The 17,831-nt window shown below is 37.8% G+C and overlaps 1 protein-coding gene across 2 annotated transcripts in view; it reads right to left on the reverse strand.

Moving 5' to 3' along the window:
- Nucleotides 1-17,831, reverse strand: part of LOC120770465 — a 205,441-nt gene that overhangs the window by 27,450 nt on the left and 160,160 nt on the right. For both annotated transcript variants that reach the window (XM_040097973.1, XM_040097964.1), the window contains 4 exons: nt 13,300-13,459; nt 5,766-6,008; nt 5,050-5,175; nt 1,370-3,790 (listed from right to left, as the gene is read on the reverse strand). In XM_040097973.1, coding sequence (XP_039953907.1) covers nt 1,370-3,790; nt 5,050-5,175; nt 5,766-6,008; nt 13,300-13,459 — 2,950 coding nt within the window. The remainder of the gene's footprint in view (nt 1-1,369; nt 3,791-5,049; nt 5,176-5,765; nt 6,009-13,299; nt 13,460-17,831) is intronic.

A 17,831-nucleotide genomic window follows, 5' to 3' on the forward strand; every position in this document is an offset into this window, starting at 1 on the left:
ACACGCACACCCAAATAAACTTGTATTTGTTTCTGCGCAACGGTAAAAGCAACTGTACGCAAATGTTGTCTGGCAACTTTGGTTGCTATTAGTAGTTGTTGATGTAAAAAGTAAATTAAATAAAGTTTTTTGCAGCTCCGTAGCCACTGCTGCAAAAGACAACATCTAACGAGGCGCATCAACAGTAACAAGACACAAGACACTGAGTACTGACTGTTGGAGTAGAAGCCACCGAAATCATCGAGTAGTCGCATGGAATAACAACTGTAGCAGCCACACATCAACCACCTACAACGATTTTCAAAAGCGACTTTGATCTTTTCACTCTATTTACAAAACCATCAAACGGTTAGTGGGTGCAACAAGATATTTGCACAGCAGTCACTCGCTGTAGGCGGACGAAGAGTGCAGCTGGTGGGTGAGAAGTGAAGCGTTGCGGAGGAAAGTGTGTGGAGGAGTGAAGTTGGTTGCGCTGCGCTGATATTGGCAGCTTACCGCGCTTGTCTAACTAATCGTGACTTTCCGCTTCGTTAGATTTTGCAAATAAACCTGAGGCAATGCCTGCGGGAAAACTGGCTTGCATTGGCATTGGCCTGGTTGAGTACATAAGGGGAAGACGGACGTGTAAAATGATGTAAGAGGGCTTTCAGCTAGTTTAGCTTCCAACAACCAGCAGCGAAAGCCAATAAACGCCAATAGATTTCAGCCAAAAATTGCGCCGCACTCTTTATCGATACGTCTGTTTGCAAAGTTGGTGAGAGCTTGATGGAGAGTGTGGCTCAACGTGCCTGTTTTTGTGCGCCAAGTAATAAAATTTATTACTCTGAAAATAGAAAAAGTCAACAGCAGAGAGTAAATACGCGCCGAATAGGCGAAAAGTTTGGCTCATTAACTCACAGCGACTCACAGCGGTGTAGAAAAATCAAAGACACGGTAAACGATTTGGGAAACTTTGACGATTGCGTTTTTGTCGCGCACACACAATTAGCTTCAGAAAGGAAAATAAGCCTAATGCGTTGAAGAACACCTAATAATAATAAATTACAACACTCTCAACTCGTTCGTTCAAACTCGTTCGCTAGTCACTGCTATCCCACTCACACTTTTCAACGCGTTGGCGCTGGCAACGGTAAAAGAAGTTCAGAGGTGTAACACAGATTAATCACTTCTTTATCAGAGCCATTAGCCGCACAATTATCAATAGTAAAATATATAGGAAAATCCATTTTTCTTATGGCTACCAATTAATATTAAGATGAAAAGGATTGATTAGAGGTTGGACATATACCACAACTTCGTCAGTACGCTAACAAGAAAATCTTCAGAATTCATACAAAGTTTGATTGCAAATACCACACCGATTACTCACCACTCAAGTCGATACGAAATATCGGTATATCAGCATAGGTGCTTGAGGTGTTTAGGCGCAGCTTCTTCGTTTTGGAATCGTACGCTTCGAGAAAGAATTGCTGCTGCAGACCTCCATCGTACCCTGGCATACATTCCAACTCCATTGTCGAATAAATAATGTTATCGTAGTTCTCGAGGTTGATGGTGCCACCGCCACCACCGCCGTCACCGTACCCAATCCCATCCAGGCCAAGGCCATGTCCATTGTCATTGCTGCCAACCAGGCTATGAGTAGCAATGCCATTGCTGAAACTGTACTCCATGCGCGAGTATTCGAAGTGCGGCGCATCCGCCGCGTGAGCTGATAAATGTATCTCACTTTGCAGAGCACTCGTTGTGGGCGGCGATAGCTCTTCATCCAGCTCAACGATGCCATTTAAATCTGCATCATCAACGTCATTGCCATCATCCGCATCGGCACCTACCAATTCGGCCTCCATATCGGCGTCAGCATCCACTTCGTCAACCGCCATGTCAATCTCGCCCATGTCATCGTCATAAGCAAATTTGTTGGCAAAAATCTCTGATGCCCGGCCACTTTCGTCCGAGCTGGAGGCGAGATCATTAATTGCGCGTTGCATGCCAATAACATCGATGTTGCGATTATCATTTGCAATGCTTTGTTGTTGCTCATGCTGCTGCTGTTGTTGTTGCTGGTGAAAGGCGGTGGCATGATTGCTTATTTCGGGCGCGCTGGGCGGCGCGTTGTGGCTGTTGGCTTTGGTGCTTTGCGAGCTCGCTTTGCCGTTATCACTGCTAGAAAAGTTGCTAATGTGATGACTGGCTTTATTGTGTTGCAAAAAGTGACGGTCGTTGGCGGCAGCCGCACTGCCCACCTCCCCGCCAACGTCCGAGACGACGGAACCAACGTTTTTGGCTGTCAAAGATTTGCGTATGCGCACCTTATCGAATGAGTTTGCACCGATCGCAGCGGATTCATTAGCTGCAGTGCCGCCGTCAGTGTGTTGTTGCCGGTTTGGCGTTGAGTTAATGGAATTGTCGGCTGGCAAGTGAAAGGTGCTGCTGCAGCCTTTGTGTGTAGTAGCAGCTGTACCAGAAGCTATTACGGCAGCTAAATCCCCACTTGTCTCGTCCACGTATGTTGGATGTTGCGTTAATTCGCTGGGCGCTGCAGTTGCGATTTCTCTTTTTGCTAGTCGCTGGGTTTGTGCTTTTGCCCTGGTTGCTTCCTTTTCCGCTTTCTGTGACGTATCTGTTGCAGTGGCAGTTGCTGCTGTTGCTAGCCTTAAATGATGGATTACTTCGCTCATCTCTTGTGAGATCTCACGTTTATGCGTGTTTTTTCGCCGCCAATTGTAGTATTTTGTTGCAGGAGTTTGTTTACTGCTGCTGTTCGTCGGTGCATTGCTGCCGTTGTTGATGGCAGCTGCCGCGCCAGCAGCAACTCTTGGCAATGATAAATTTGATTTTTGCCTTTTGCTCGCATTTATCTTCTTCTGCGTCTGCTTTGATGTTCGCTTTCTCGACTGCTGCTGCCGCAGTTCCTTTGTCGCCAGCGCCAGCTGGTATGCCTTCTTCTTTAGTTTGTACTTAGAAGCCTCGTTGTTTTTGTATTGTGTAAATGTTGCCGTTGCCGTTGCTGTTGTTGCATGCTCGTCAGCGGCACGTTTCAACCGATGTTTGTTGTCCGTTCGTGTCTTCGTGGGCAATCCATCAGTTTTGTTATTGATATACACCATTGTTGCCAGGTTGCCTGCGGCATTGGAGCCACCAGCTGCCGCGGCTACGCCTGTGTGTCGTGTTCCGGTGCTCTCATCGGCTGCGGAGCTGCGCGTTGCACTTGATAACGGCTTTTTGCCATAGCCAATTGCCTCGACATTCCCGGCGTCGGCTTTGGCGCCGCTTCCTGTCTTCTTGTGCTGTTCGTGTTGCTGTTGTTGCTGCCGTTTGAGTGCCGCCAGCGTTTGAGATGGTGTGAAAGATGTTCGTTTCTTCAGGTGTTGTAATTGCTGCTGTTCGCTGGGTTGCAGGCGCCGTGCCGGTTGGTATTGCAATTTCTTTTGCTTTTGCTCCGCAAATGAGGTTGCAGCTTTTTTCCTCATCTCCTGCGGCTGCTTATTAACAACATTGTTGATTTTATTATTGCCTTTGCTGCTGCTGCTGATTGCCTTGCTGTTGCCATTTCCATTGTGAATTTTATTACCATTGTTGCTGGCGCTGTTGTTATTGTTGTTATTGTTGCCATTGTTATTATGTCGCTCACGTACATACTCCGTATGCGGAAAATTTGATTCCTGTCGTCCATATTGTGCTGGCATCATCTGATTGCTATGCATTGTTGTCTGGTTCGATGAATTTAGCGAGGCAGAGGTCACCACATATGGACGCAGAGTACAGTTACGCAATGCTCCCGGCTTGGCTGCGCACATACACACAATGCATGGACGAATCAATGAAAATAGATGGAAAACAGATTATACTTTTTGCGAAATAAATTTATCAAGCATAACTCTATACTATTAATATTGTTGTTAGAATGTACATACGTACATATACCTATTTAGTAAGTGTGCTCGGCCTTCTACGACAGAATCTGATTTGAATGATATACATTATATATATACATAAAACAGATGCTGAAATAAATGCGAGATTTGTCGGGCTTAAGCGGTAGCTTGTATTGATAAATTTGAGTAGGCAAGCTTGGTTCTTCTAACTTTTATTCGTGTCGTAACTCAGCTAACTCAATTGATAGGAGAGTGACAGTATGAGGTGGACTGAGCTCGATCTGATAAGGGGTTGCATTTGGTTAAAAAAAATCGGTACTTTGCATTGTCTTATTCAATTCTACAACACCTGTAGAATAAGGTCCTAAATTTTCAAATTGATCCAAGTAATAGTTTCGGAGATACAGCCTTAAGAACTTGTGCGCTCGAGGCTAAGTGCGCCATCTTTAAACGTGCTTTTCTCGAAAATGTATTTCTGAAGACGGTAGGCAAGACTTCCCGAGTACAACTTAACCGATCTTAATGAAATTTTGAAGGATTTTTTTTCGATTACAAACTTTGCGAAATTTTCACTGAAATTTTAATAATTTTTGTAAAAATGTGTGCCGAAAATTCAATTTTCGGTTTTTTCCTTCGTCCAAAACGTATTTTTTCACTTTAGACGATCTTGTAAGGGAAATGGCGTCGCAATGGCCGAGTTTAAAATATTTTTCCAAAAATGTTCAGAATTTCTTGGTTGATAGTGTAACAGTTTGTAACAAAAAAAATCCGAATAAAATTTTTAATTTTTTATATGAAAATAAATGTTGAAAAAAGGAGGAGGAGGAAGCCCATATAACCCCTTAATTACTTAAGTCTGGACTGAGAGAGCTTGATTGGAAACTGATTCGAATTTTTATGTCTAAATACTAATACGACTCAAAATGACTACAATATTTTGAAAAGAGCTTATTTATTTCTTGCAATGATGAATTTTAGTTTCACAGATTTTCAAATAAAACGTGTGTCGAAATAAGTAAATATCATATATGTATAATAATCACAAATACATATATATTTACGTTATTGCACAAATTTAATATAAATGTGCCGAGCGCTGAGTAGTTGGTATGTCTCGGCTTCTAATGCAACAAAATACGGACTGTATGTATGTATGTATGTATTGACTTACCTGCTGGCACGACTTGGAATAGACAAGGCTCCGTTTGTTTGCCAATTGAATTTTGACCCCAGCATGCCAATGTTCCATAGTCCCGTTCGCCCTTCGGTGTGTATATTAATTCGCTTACAGTTTCTACTGTAAGAAAAGAGCAAACATTGAGTGTGTAAGGATGGCAAATATAATATATGTTCATATGTATATATGTATATATGTATGTACATATGTGAATATTAATAATTGTGTAATGCTGAGCATCTACTTTGTTGTGTAATGCCATGTAGGAGGTATTTCTAGTTTTTAGTGAAATTTCGAAATCAATTTAATTCTTATCAGTCAGTTGACTGTCATGTACAGGCATGCTTATTTCAGATAAGAGATTGTATATGAGAAATCGTAACAAAAAATACGCACAAAGCGTTTTCGGTGAATTGTGCGTGAGCTTTCGTAGCTAAGTGCTTACAAAACTTCTGGTATAAATAAACAAATGGTTTTCGTTCAAGAAAAATCTACTTGCAAACAAAAATCATCATTTCAATTAAACACAAGACATACTGGAATTAATTAAATCTTAGATATGAAACATATATGAAGGCATGTCAATGTGTGCGTGCAGATAAATGCACATGTATGCATGTGAGAAATATGTGTGATCCTTTTGTGTAATTTTTCAATTAAAACACCACATTTTCGCTCATTGAAATTTCAAGAAACATTTGCTACATTACCGTAAGTTTCGAAATGTGTATCATTTGTTTCGATTATTGTGCGGTGCACATCGCCGGTTGTTGTGGCCTCTTGTATCGTTGCATAATGGCCCGATGGTACTTCAAAGTGCTCACCGCTTGTCGAAAAAGTCCACTCGAAATCAATTTCCGGCGGATCGGAGTTAACGCGGCATGGTATCGGCACCGCCTCCTCAAGCGAGGCGCCAATGACAATCATTGTGTTCGTGCTGCAAACAGGAGCATCTGAAGAAAGCGAATGGAAGAAAGCTCGTATTAAAATAATTATATGCTTTGGTGTCTGCGAAGACTTTAAAAGAGGGGAAAAAGGTTTTACAGCCAAATAATAAATAGTTAAAAATTATAAAAAATGTTGGATTCGCAAATTTTGTGGCGGAAGTTAATTTTCGGAACAAGTTTGCCATTAGAGGTTATATTGAAGTATAAATCAGAAAAAGAAAACGTCCTCGGTGAAAGTTTTTTGAAGAGTCATTTTATTTAATAAATAAATATAAAAAATGTAAATTTACAAAATGTGTTGTACGATAATAATCGCCGATTCATGCTGAAAATTTTGTATTCCGTTGTTCCTGCAGCCGATTTACAGGTTCTTTGAAAAATGGTGTTTGGCTGTAAGGAAGATTTCTCTGCTCAAAATATTTCAAATTTAACAAACAAAAAAATTATTACATTTTTCATTCATTTTTCATATGGTTTTAGTAGTTAGTAATTTGAATACGACTACTTGCGCCAGAGTCATCTAAAACTCATCTAGCCTGGAATAATACCGCCATTTTTCTAAGCCGCTTTCAACTGCTTCAGGTTGCAACAAAGAAAAAAAAAAAACACGTTTCTTTCACTTTCAATCGATCATCTGCTTAATTCTTATTGTGGGCGCATACATACTCTACTCTACACATTTGTGTATGTACATTTTTGAAGTTATGCAATGCAATGTATAACATTGTGCATATGTACACACATCTTTTTAAGTACCTTGTGACGTTTGCAAATTTCCATATTCAAATACTCGTATGTTGTCACAATATCGCTGATAACACTTCACTCGAGCAAATATTTGCGCGCATAATTATTTGATATTAATATGTCAACGGTTTATGCAAAAAGTGGAGCGAAAACACACAGATATTTGTTGTTGGAAATATCGCACACTATTCATCAAAGTTGTTCCGGCGCTGTGGATAAATACGTTTACAGTTGTAAATTCAGTTGTAAGTGTGATTGTGTAAGCGTGTGTGCGTGTTCTTGTTACATGAGTGAGCCTTCTCCGATGTGCACTCGTGCGCACGAAGGAAAGAATCAAGAAACAAATCTTCCACATAAACTCCTACCATTATTTCCCACAATAGAGGCACACATACTAATACACATACGTTTTTGAATGTAAAATCATACATGCATGCTGGTTGTTGTAGGTTTTCCATCAGCCACGCTTATCCACGACCCACACGCGGGCACATAAGCGCAGCTACTTGTACATACAAGTATGTATGTATTTTTACGTGTAGTTTCGCCTCAGAATTTCGCTCGTCTATTAAATTCATGCGTTTCATTCCAAGCGATTGGGTTTGAAATTTTATTGCAACCGCTTGTTTGTAAACATAAATATGTGTATGCACCAATACATAAGCACATATATTTAAATACATGAATTTCAAGTTATCCAAAGTAATATATTGCACTGAATATTTCACACTAAAACTTATAAATATGTACCTACGTGTGTTTGTATTTGTTCAAAGTGTGTACTAACAAGAGGTAGCTATGTTGTTTGAACTGTGAAAAACAAGCAGCTTACGGCCATCTCTTGACCATGCCGTTATATTAAAAAAACCGAAGTGACTCCAAAAGGGGAAATATGAATATACTTATCCATTTTGGGAACAGCTGTGCGCCATAATATATACATATACATATGTATATGCAGCAATAAATACATATGTATGTGATTTTGGCAGAACTATTCACTCAATGTCATATGTATTTCGTTTTGAAAAGAAATAAAAGCGTTGTTATTTTGAATAATTTTATCATTTGTTTATGTATTGCCATTAATATAGAGCTTCCTAATACTTTTTTAATTCTTATCGGGTTTCCTACTGATAATAAAATTATTTTCATCATCAAAAATATGTGAAATGCATCTAAAAACGTATGTATATATGTACATATGTACATACACGTATACATAAATTAAAGCAGGTTGATTCACAGCGAGCTAAAAAACGGGAAACCCTCGTTTGCAGAAGAAGTTCTACGGATTGTGCTGAACAGCTTTGCCCAAGAGACTACGGGTCTAAAACCAGTTCCCAGCAAGCGAAATTTAGGGTGAAGTTTTTAAGGAATCATATAAACTTGTTCGTCAGTTTTTCAGACATGCGCATGAAATTTAATACGTACGTATTTAGTATTATTTTGATTATTTTTCGGAATCGGTTAGATCGTACAAATATAACATACATATCTCAAACAACCGATTATTCAGATTTTTTTTGAACTTCACCTTAAAAATCATGGGCTCGAATCCATAGACCTATAGTTTCTTAGGCAAAGAATGATAGCTAGAAACTTTTCCGCAAACTGATTTTATCGAATAAAGTTGACACAAAATTACGTGTCACGTTGTTTGTTCGCGATTGGCTCTTAAACTATACTAGAACCGATTTTGGAAAAATTTAGCACACCTTGTCCAGTTTGAAGCAACTTAGAAGATTGGATAGTCAAAACAATTCATAAATAAGAAATACAGTGAAAGCTTTATTAAGCGGACAACTCTAATAACCGGACAGCAAGGCTGGTTCGTCAGTGTCTGTTTATGGGAGAGTTCACTGTATATATTTCTAAACATATGAATGTATTATGTATTTTTTTCAAATTTATTGCAGTTTCAATTCCAATAAATAATAAATAAATAATATTAATATATGAAAATTTATAATTTCATTTTTGTTTCGAAAGAGTTGCGCATTTTCTTCTTTCCCTTTAACCATATTCTCCAAACAGGAGTTTCAAGCTGACACTAAAAATTCGATATACATCGGTAATATTTGAGTTAATCAATGCTTGCGTGCCTGTGAAGTATGTCCATTGTACACATATTATTTTGTATGCCATGTGCCCACACTAGTGGCATTGTTGAGGGCACTCAACATGTGTGCTTTTCATTAACAAGCCGTTCATAACTGGTGTAAAATATGCTCCCGCCAATAATTGTGCACTGGGAGAAAAAATGCTTACATGGCTGGGCACACACAGCCGCTTGAGTGTAGTGGTGAGTGTGTGTTTACATTCGGCGCGGCAGGGCGACGAATTGAATTAGAATGTATCGTCACATGCGCATTGTTTGTTTTCAATTACGCTAATTATGCAACAGCGTTAGTAATGAGAGCGTTTATTACCAACGGATGTGCGCAAGTGTGAGTGCGTACGCCGAGTTGGCTATTGAAAAGCACAGTCGTGCACTTATCTGCAACATCTGATGTGTTTATTACTTGTCTTTGACAAACAACCATTCAGACAGTGCATTAATTAGCTTGCAATGCACTTTAAGTAATTTGTCGCACATTCGGGTTTGTTACCTCCGATTTGCACTCTTGCTGCTAAAGTTAAAAAAGTACAAAAATCCGTTGAAAGCCCTCAAAAGCGTTCAATTATTCCTTAAATTTGTTTATTTCGCATTTTTGGATAGAAGTCGGACGGGGCGTATGAGCAACTTTTTTAGCAAATGCAGCAGTTGGCAATGAGTGTGTGTAATGTTAAGTATAGCAGAGATTTTAAACGTAAACGTGTTGATATTTCTGCTCCGCCCGCGCCACAGCGTTGCTTATTTGTTATCACTATAAACAAAATGGAATAATAATATGACAGCCATCTTTCCCACTCCGCAAATGTTATTCTATTTACTATAACCATATTCATATGCAAATATTTGTCCGTATTTTAGGCGTTTCTACTAATTATGTTTTTAAATACAAGTATTAATTAATTCATTAGTCGTGAAAAATAGCAGTAAATTAAAGCAGAGCTTTGCTGGTATTTTCTGTTCATTACCTTCATTTAGACAGTATGAATTAGCTTGCTATCCGAAGGTAATCAATTGGGGACTATAAATTTTATGCAATTCATTTGTTTATATTTCGTTTTTCAAATTCATTATTGCTCCAATAATAAATGTAGGTATGTATGTATGTATGAAATGTAAGTTGTAGGTATAAAATATTTTACTTTGAGCAATGTGCATATGTATTTAGCACAATTCTCGAATAATTTGTTTAATAACGCGATAATTCAGACAAAAATTAAAATTTTTGCTAACACAGTTTGATAATCTGATGAACAATGGCAGTTGTAACATAATATTCACAATTAATGTAAAAGATTTGTAAGTTTGTTATTTCTAAAATCGCGGTGGAGGGAATTAGGCTGCTAGATACTATATTAGGTATTATTATACTCTCGCAGCATGTGGCTACAGAGAATAATTGTTTTGATCATCGAACAGTTTTTGGCATCGTCTAAAAGTAATCGAGTTAGAGATAGAGTTGTACATATACATACATATAAATGATCAGGATTATTAAAAGAGTTGAAATCAAGTGACTGTCTGTTCGTCCCTCTGTCCGTTTCACCGTGCAAGCGATAACTTGACACATGTGTTCGTTGGCTTCTAAAAGAGGTCCGTATTGCAGATGGGCGCAATTCGATCACTGCAACTAAGCACTTAAATAAGATACATGACTCTAATTTGCTGCAGGGGATCGCAGTAACGAGAAACACCTGCTAAATTTTTTTTAGTGCACTTGGCTCCGCACTAACGGTTTAAAACGCATATCCTCCAAACTGATTAACCAAAGAAGGTAATAACTATCTCCATATATCGATTTTGTTGATAACTACCAGAAGTGCGATAATTTATTGAATAAATTCACCAGAAGCCTCAAAGCCCTAGATGAAAGGAAAAGCTTTATTGAAGCCGATGTAAAAATGAAAAAATGGGTGTGGCACCCCTACTTTTTGGGTGAAATCCTATATCTCTTGTAAATAACTTGACCAAAGTTTGTGGTGTGGGCAAGGTCGGATGAGAACCACGGATCATTTCTATATAACCACTTGATTCTTTCACTTTCCAGTATACAAGTCATTCAAAAAACATCAAGTTATCAAAATAAAACAATTAAAGCAAGAAGTGTCTTCATCTTACGACCAAAAATTTTCGAAACCGCAATGGCTATTTTTTCACAGAACATATCGGTTAATACGCGAGGTCAATCTGAGTCTGAAATTCGGGCAGAATTTTATTGTTGTGACAGCATGCCGTTGTGTCGAAAATGTGACATCAAAATCGGGTCAATACTTCCCTTAGCCTTATGTATCCAATATCTGGGAGAGTCCAAACAGTCTTTTCGTATCTCTAATCAAACTCAAACTTATTTTTTTTTTATATTTATACTAATAATTAAATAAACAAATATAACGCATTTTGGCCACTTTTTCGCTAGAGACATTATTCCATAAATCGAAATTTCGAAATCTCCAGAAGGGGTGTCAAAATATTACGAGTTTCTTCATTATTTTCACTCATTTTTGAACAGCTGTGACTTTTTTCAATTTTCCCGATTTTGTTTTTTTTGGTTAAATGAAGCTTAAAATCTCACCTTTCGAACACTATATGGTATGACACAATGTGATTGGTAGCACTGGCGATATACGACTGCAACGACATCTATTGACCAAATACGAAAAGACTTTTTCGACTGCTCAATATAATTATAAAACAAATATCTTCGAATTTCCGCATTAACTTTATTCCGCATCTATCGCGCATTATATATATATATATTGAAAATCTTAATGGCATTCAAAAAGAATCTCTTCCACAATACAAGTGTTTCTTCTTGCCTGTGATGGTAAATAATGGAGGCAATACTTCATACCTTCTGCGGAATCTTTATATGTATGTGGGACCGACAGACGAATGCAAGACAACTAGAAGTGGACGTAACTTTTAACACTCACTAAATGCGGCAAACTTGACGAACAGAATAACTGAAAGACGAAGATAAGAAAAAAACGGACGGTTGCGCGTACTTCGAAAGGGGGCAGTCGATATATGGTCATCAAATCTATAAGACCATCTGTAATATTTTATAATAAATATAAATCAATTAAAACGAATCGACTTTGACGAAATCTACATGTATACCAGTGTGAGAGTCTAGGCATTGCACTTCCTTGTTTTTGGAAAATTGTGTCCAATCAGAATTCTATTTACTTGGTTTATGGAATCTCGGCAATGCTTAAAATATTTTATTTCGCCAAAATGGGAATATGGAACCACCAAATGGCTGCCAAAACTGTATAAATTCATTAAAAGGACGGAATAATAATTTTAGAAGCAATCAAGCTTTTGTAGCAGTTTGAATGACTAATTCAAATGTACAAGTATATTAGAAATATTCGTAAATTAGCTGTACATCCGCCAAAGCTATAAATGAATTGCGTTTTAAATATATTTTACAAATTTTCCTTTATTTCGTTTACTGAACTGCAAATTTCCGGCACATGTGTGTTGAACAAAATTTATATGGACACGCATGTGGTTACGTTAGTAGAAGCAAAGAGAGAGTTATGGACTAACGTTGTGATTTTACACAACTCGATGACCAGACATGGCATATTAGGTTTATTGCCACAATCGCTTAGCAAAGTACCATAATTTTTAACGAAGGTTGGGTGAATTCTAATGTTACCAACGCACATGCAACATTGGAGCTTGGGTTCTCAGATATAACGATATAAAACTGCTTAAAGGTCGTTGATCAAAAAAAAATTGTACAAAAATGAAATTATTCTAATTTAATACTGGATTAGTTTTATCTAATTGATTTTCATATATGTACACAAATATCTCCCAATTATATAGAACACTCTGATTGTTATCATCAGAAAATGAAGATGTCCATCGGAGGTATACATATTCCACATTTGTTCCTCTAAAATTTTTCTACATTTACTAGCGTTATATAAGGCCACCTCAAATATTCCCAATTCGAGTGAACCTTGCCTACCATGGCTAATAGATAGCTTTTAATTGAGTGTTAGTGAATGCCATTGACCTCTGCCGCACGCGTTCGACCCCAGCCAGTAGTGCGGGCAAAGCGGCACATAACCGTGTATTTATGAGCTGACAATTGTTGCTGGAGAATAATTTATTGTCATTGCCATTCATTCGAACGAGCGCGGCGTCTAAACGCCTGTAATAGTCCTTCGGAAATGCAATCGAATGTGTCACCACTCCGGACGCATTTGCGTTACGCGTGACAGCGTGCTTTGCATTTCTAGTGACACTCGCAATCGCATGCAAATGCAGCTTTGGCGGGTCACGCGTACTCTTTCACTAATTTGATGTCGAATTCGCATTAGTTGCCCCCAAGCGCATTAAATTATTCATAAAACGTAAAATGTGTTTGAGAGAAAATAGTTGATTTTACAATGATAAAAATCGGAAAGCACTTACAGCGTATACGCAAATTCACCAGCGAGCTCTGCGTCTCGCCGCGGTCGTTGGCCGCCGCACAAGCGTAGAAGCCGGCGTGGACGCGTGCAACGCGCTGCAATACCAGTGAACGTGTGGATATGATGATGCCCCACGATACGTTCTGGGTGACCGGGATGCCCTGAAAGAGAACGATAAAATAGAATTATATTAAACATTTTTAGAATTATTATGGTTTGACATTTAAATTTGGATTTCTGGATTTAACTATTTATCGCGAGGGGAAAAGTTTGCAGATTTTGAACATTATGTTTTCTGAAAAGTGAAAACTGTACTAAAATAATTAATTAAAACCTAAGTGTAGAGTTGTTAAGCTCTTAGTGTCTATTGAAACATATCTCAATTTTCGTCCAACATAAATATTTGAACAAATTTCGGAAATATTGTTCGCAGACAGGTAAACAAAAATATGTTAGAAAGGAAATTTTTGCCAAAAATTATTTCCAAAACAGTGCACATTATGACACAAAAGTACCCGGAAATTGTAAATAAAGCGCAAAATATTTAATATTTATTTTGTCGCCCTCAAAATCATGCATGCCAACGATTTTTCTAGTCCTCGAAACACTTTTCATAAGTACTTTTTTGGATGGCCTTCAGATCCTTCATCGAATTTCATCTTTTCGATCGACTGAAAACGGCTTCCACGGAGCGGCAATTTCAGTTTGGAGAACAGAAAAAAAATCACACGGAGCCAAACCTGGTAAATACGATTGTTATCGATGGTATTCGTTGGCATCAAATTCGGACACAAATTTCGACTTATCGGGCCGACTCGAGCAAGAACGCGTTTTATACCCAAAATATCCACCAAACTCATTTGAATGGACTCGCGAGAGATCCCATCTCTATAAAACTTGCCTGACGATTTTCAAGCACCATGTCCTTCACTTTTTAATATTTTCGTCAGCTGAAGAGGTCGAAGGTCATCCAGAACGAGACATGTCTTCAACGATCTCTAGACCATCTTTGAGGGCTCTCTACCACTCGTAGACTTACATATGTTCTTGCATCACCAAAAAATTTGGTTAGAAATACAAAATTTGACATAAATTCTTCGTTCGGTATTTTCTATCCATTGTAAAAATCGCAACGACTGCTGAGGTGTACCGACTTAAGCAGCTACTGTGAACAAACTGGGTGACAGATCGCGCTCATATTTGCCATATTAATTGAGGACAGTCCTCCCAACTTAACAAAATAAACTTTTTTGAAATATCATTTACGAACTTAATTATAATTTTCGGTTGCTTTTTTGTACCAATGTCTAATAAAATGCGCGTTAAAATCGAATTTCTGCACGAAAATTTTACACTTTATCTCTTGTGTTAAAAATATTCGGATTTTATATTTAGCCATACATACATATATTCTCAAAGAGGAAATTATGCCGTGTTGTAAAGTGAACGAGTGTAGATATAACGGTATTCATGCTTGCGTTATATAATTTTCGTTTAGCTGCCTCTTCCCAATGGCTCCAAAATGGAGCATTTATACTTTGTAAATAAAGACCGAACCGAAAAAATAAAGCAATAAAACAAAAATAATAACACCGAAAAAACAGCAATGCAAATATTTATGGCAGGAGAAAAATATAGAATATACCGCGTGAACCCACAACACCAAAAATGTGGGACTTGTATGCAAGAATGCTCTCATTTCGTACACATTTTATACGAATTTAAATGTAGTTTTTGGATTATAAAATTTATTAATTTAATATATTATTAAACTCACTTAACTTATTATAACTTTACATTTAGTTTTTGGTTTATTAAGTTCACAATTTTCACAACTTATTATAACTTCAATTGTCAGGCAGCGGCTTGTCTGCCACTTCTGACTACTTCTGTACCACGGATAATGGGATACCCAACTTATTCCAGTGTGAGAGCGCCTCAAAATAAGCGTTTTCATAACATTTTCCATTGTGGCCACATCGAACAAAATAAGAATTTTTGGGCATTTAAATTAAAACACCCAACATTTATTACGATTGCAAATTATTATATATTGGACTTTTAATATATGGCGAAACTATTTAAATCCTTTTTTATGATTTTATGATATATTAAAATAACTTACTTTTGATCTTTCAATACTTAATAAGGTGAATTAAGCCTGTTCGTTCTCAATTAATAAATGTTTTTAATCATTTGTAATTGAAATATAATTCTACTATGCAAAATGTTTCATGAAATATATTTAAATTTCGCATTTTCTTTGATTTTCATTGTATAAATTTTCATTAGCGATCTTGAACGGCGGCAACAAATTCCTCCGTTCACATATATTTTTGGTATAATTTCAATCTGGCCGTTCTAGTCATTCCCATTGCAAAACGTCAAAATCTACCCAATCCAGTCAACTGTCAAAGTTCAGTAGGTGAGCGGTTCTCACATTTCCAGTGACAGGAGAGTTGGGGATCCCTTTATCTCTGTCTGTACTTCTGTGCCAAGAATGATTCTTGCTACTATGCCCGACTATACAGTTCGAATATTGTTCGAGTGTTGTTCGAATTGAGCATATGTTCGTGAAGTTTTAGGTCAGAGGTGCATTTAAAACGCACGTCCGCTGCGTGTGGACCTTTGACCCACAGGTTCCACTCCCACATTTATATGTAGTTGCGAAGACTGTGGTATGAGCATTAATTTTTTTTAGGAAACTTTGGATTCTACGCGATCTCAGCTTCAAAACGTGTTTTAAGTAGTGGTCACGACTTTGGCGAATTACGGCGAGATATGTTCGAGCACTTGCGGTACAACGCTTAATATTTCGAAAAGCCCAAGCGACTATTTTTTAAGTTGATCGATAGTAAGACTTCTAAGTCTCTCATAACCTTTCTGTGATTTACTGGGAGTGTTACAGCTGGAACAGAGTAAAAGCTATGAGCAGCTGGCGTGTGTGCGTTCGTACACAATGTAGTGGCAGCACTGTTTGGTTATTGTTATGTTTTATCACTCTTTGTTTTCTTGCAGTTGTTATTGCTTGCCATTTGGTCGGTATGGTTTGTGCAAATAATTTTTGCATGCGAGCAACACCACAAATAAAAGAGTAAATAAATGCATAAATACACGAACTCAAATGTATTCACATAAATATGCATGAAAACACACACACATGTTCACATGAGCGCATGCGTGTGTGTGTGTGTGTGTGTGCGAGTAAAACAAATAAACTTGTAGGTGCAGGAAAATATTGAAGCAACAAAGAAATGTGAGATGTGAAAACATTCTCAAAAATAAAAACAAAAAAACATAAAGATGAGTAATCGTACATTCCCATACAAACCCTTTTAACACGCTTGCTTACTGGCAGGCAAGCGAGTGAGTGTGTGCAAGCACTCAAATGGATACGCATAACCAGCGGCCACTGGATGTGCGCGGGAGTGTGCGCCCTGGCTGGCAGCGCTGGCAAGCGACTCGAGTGGCATACGTGCACATCCGCTCCTATCTTGCCACAGTCAGCTGCTCACACACACACACACATACACGGGCGCGCGGTGTCTGCGCCGGTGTGGAGCGTATGGCCCGGTCTGCGTTGCCTTCTTTCATGAAAATGCACTGGAAATTTGTCATAAAATGAATAATAACTGCATTTATATGAGCTGCTTTACCCGCAAGCAAAATGTGAGTAGTTATTTTACGACAAAAACAAATAGGAAACAGCCACGCTCGAAATGTGAGCAGCTTACTCAGCTCGGTGGGTGTCGGTTAAATTGCATGCACCGCAGTATTTGCGCCTTTTTATTATAATGCTTTTTTTCTATTTCTTTGCGGTTTCATTGCTGCGCATGTGGGACTTGCAATGATTTGCCATTGTGTGTCACAATCCGCACTCATACACACACACGCGTACATATGTGTGTGTGCATGCCTGCATATCCATAGTTTTCTTCACCCTTTTGTATGCTTTTAATGTCCGTACGCTTGTGCAAAAGCAATTTCGTTGCGGAAAATTTCGTGATTTTGAGTTATTTCGGCAATGTATATTTATAAAGTGTAAGTGCTTTAAAAGCTTTTTATCACTGAGTGGCTTACCATGCCCAAGGTGATTTATTGCTTATTGAGTTTCAAGAAACTGGTGTATAGATTAATAAATGTTGTGCTTTACTACGAAACCATGCAAGTGCAGTGCATAGTGCTTAAAACAACAAAATTTTATTAAAAAAACGGAAAAATGGAATAAAATTTTTCGCTTTGCAGGTTTTTAAAAATTAGTGTTTTTTTTTAAATGTTGCACTTGTATTTAAATCACACATGGTGTGAAATAAAAAAAAAACATAAAAACTTTTTTTCATATTACAATGGGTTAGAACTTTAAACTTAACATCATAAAACTTTAAATCGGTACATCAAATGATTTTTGGGTTAGCAACATTTAAAGAGTAACCACTCAGTTTAATCAGTTCTATAATCTTTTTTTAAGGGGTTACATGGGTTTACAGGTTTCAAAAATAAATTTATTGTCTTATGAAATTCTACGACATCTAT

This window comes from Bactrocera tryoni, chromosome 1 (genome assembly GCF_016617805.1).
Source record: "Bactrocera tryoni isolate S06 chromosome 1, CSIRO_BtryS06_freeze2, whole genome shotgun sequence".
Taxonomy (NCBI): domain Eukaryota; kingdom Metazoa; phylum Arthropoda; class Insecta; order Diptera; family Tephritidae; genus Bactrocera; species Bactrocera tryoni.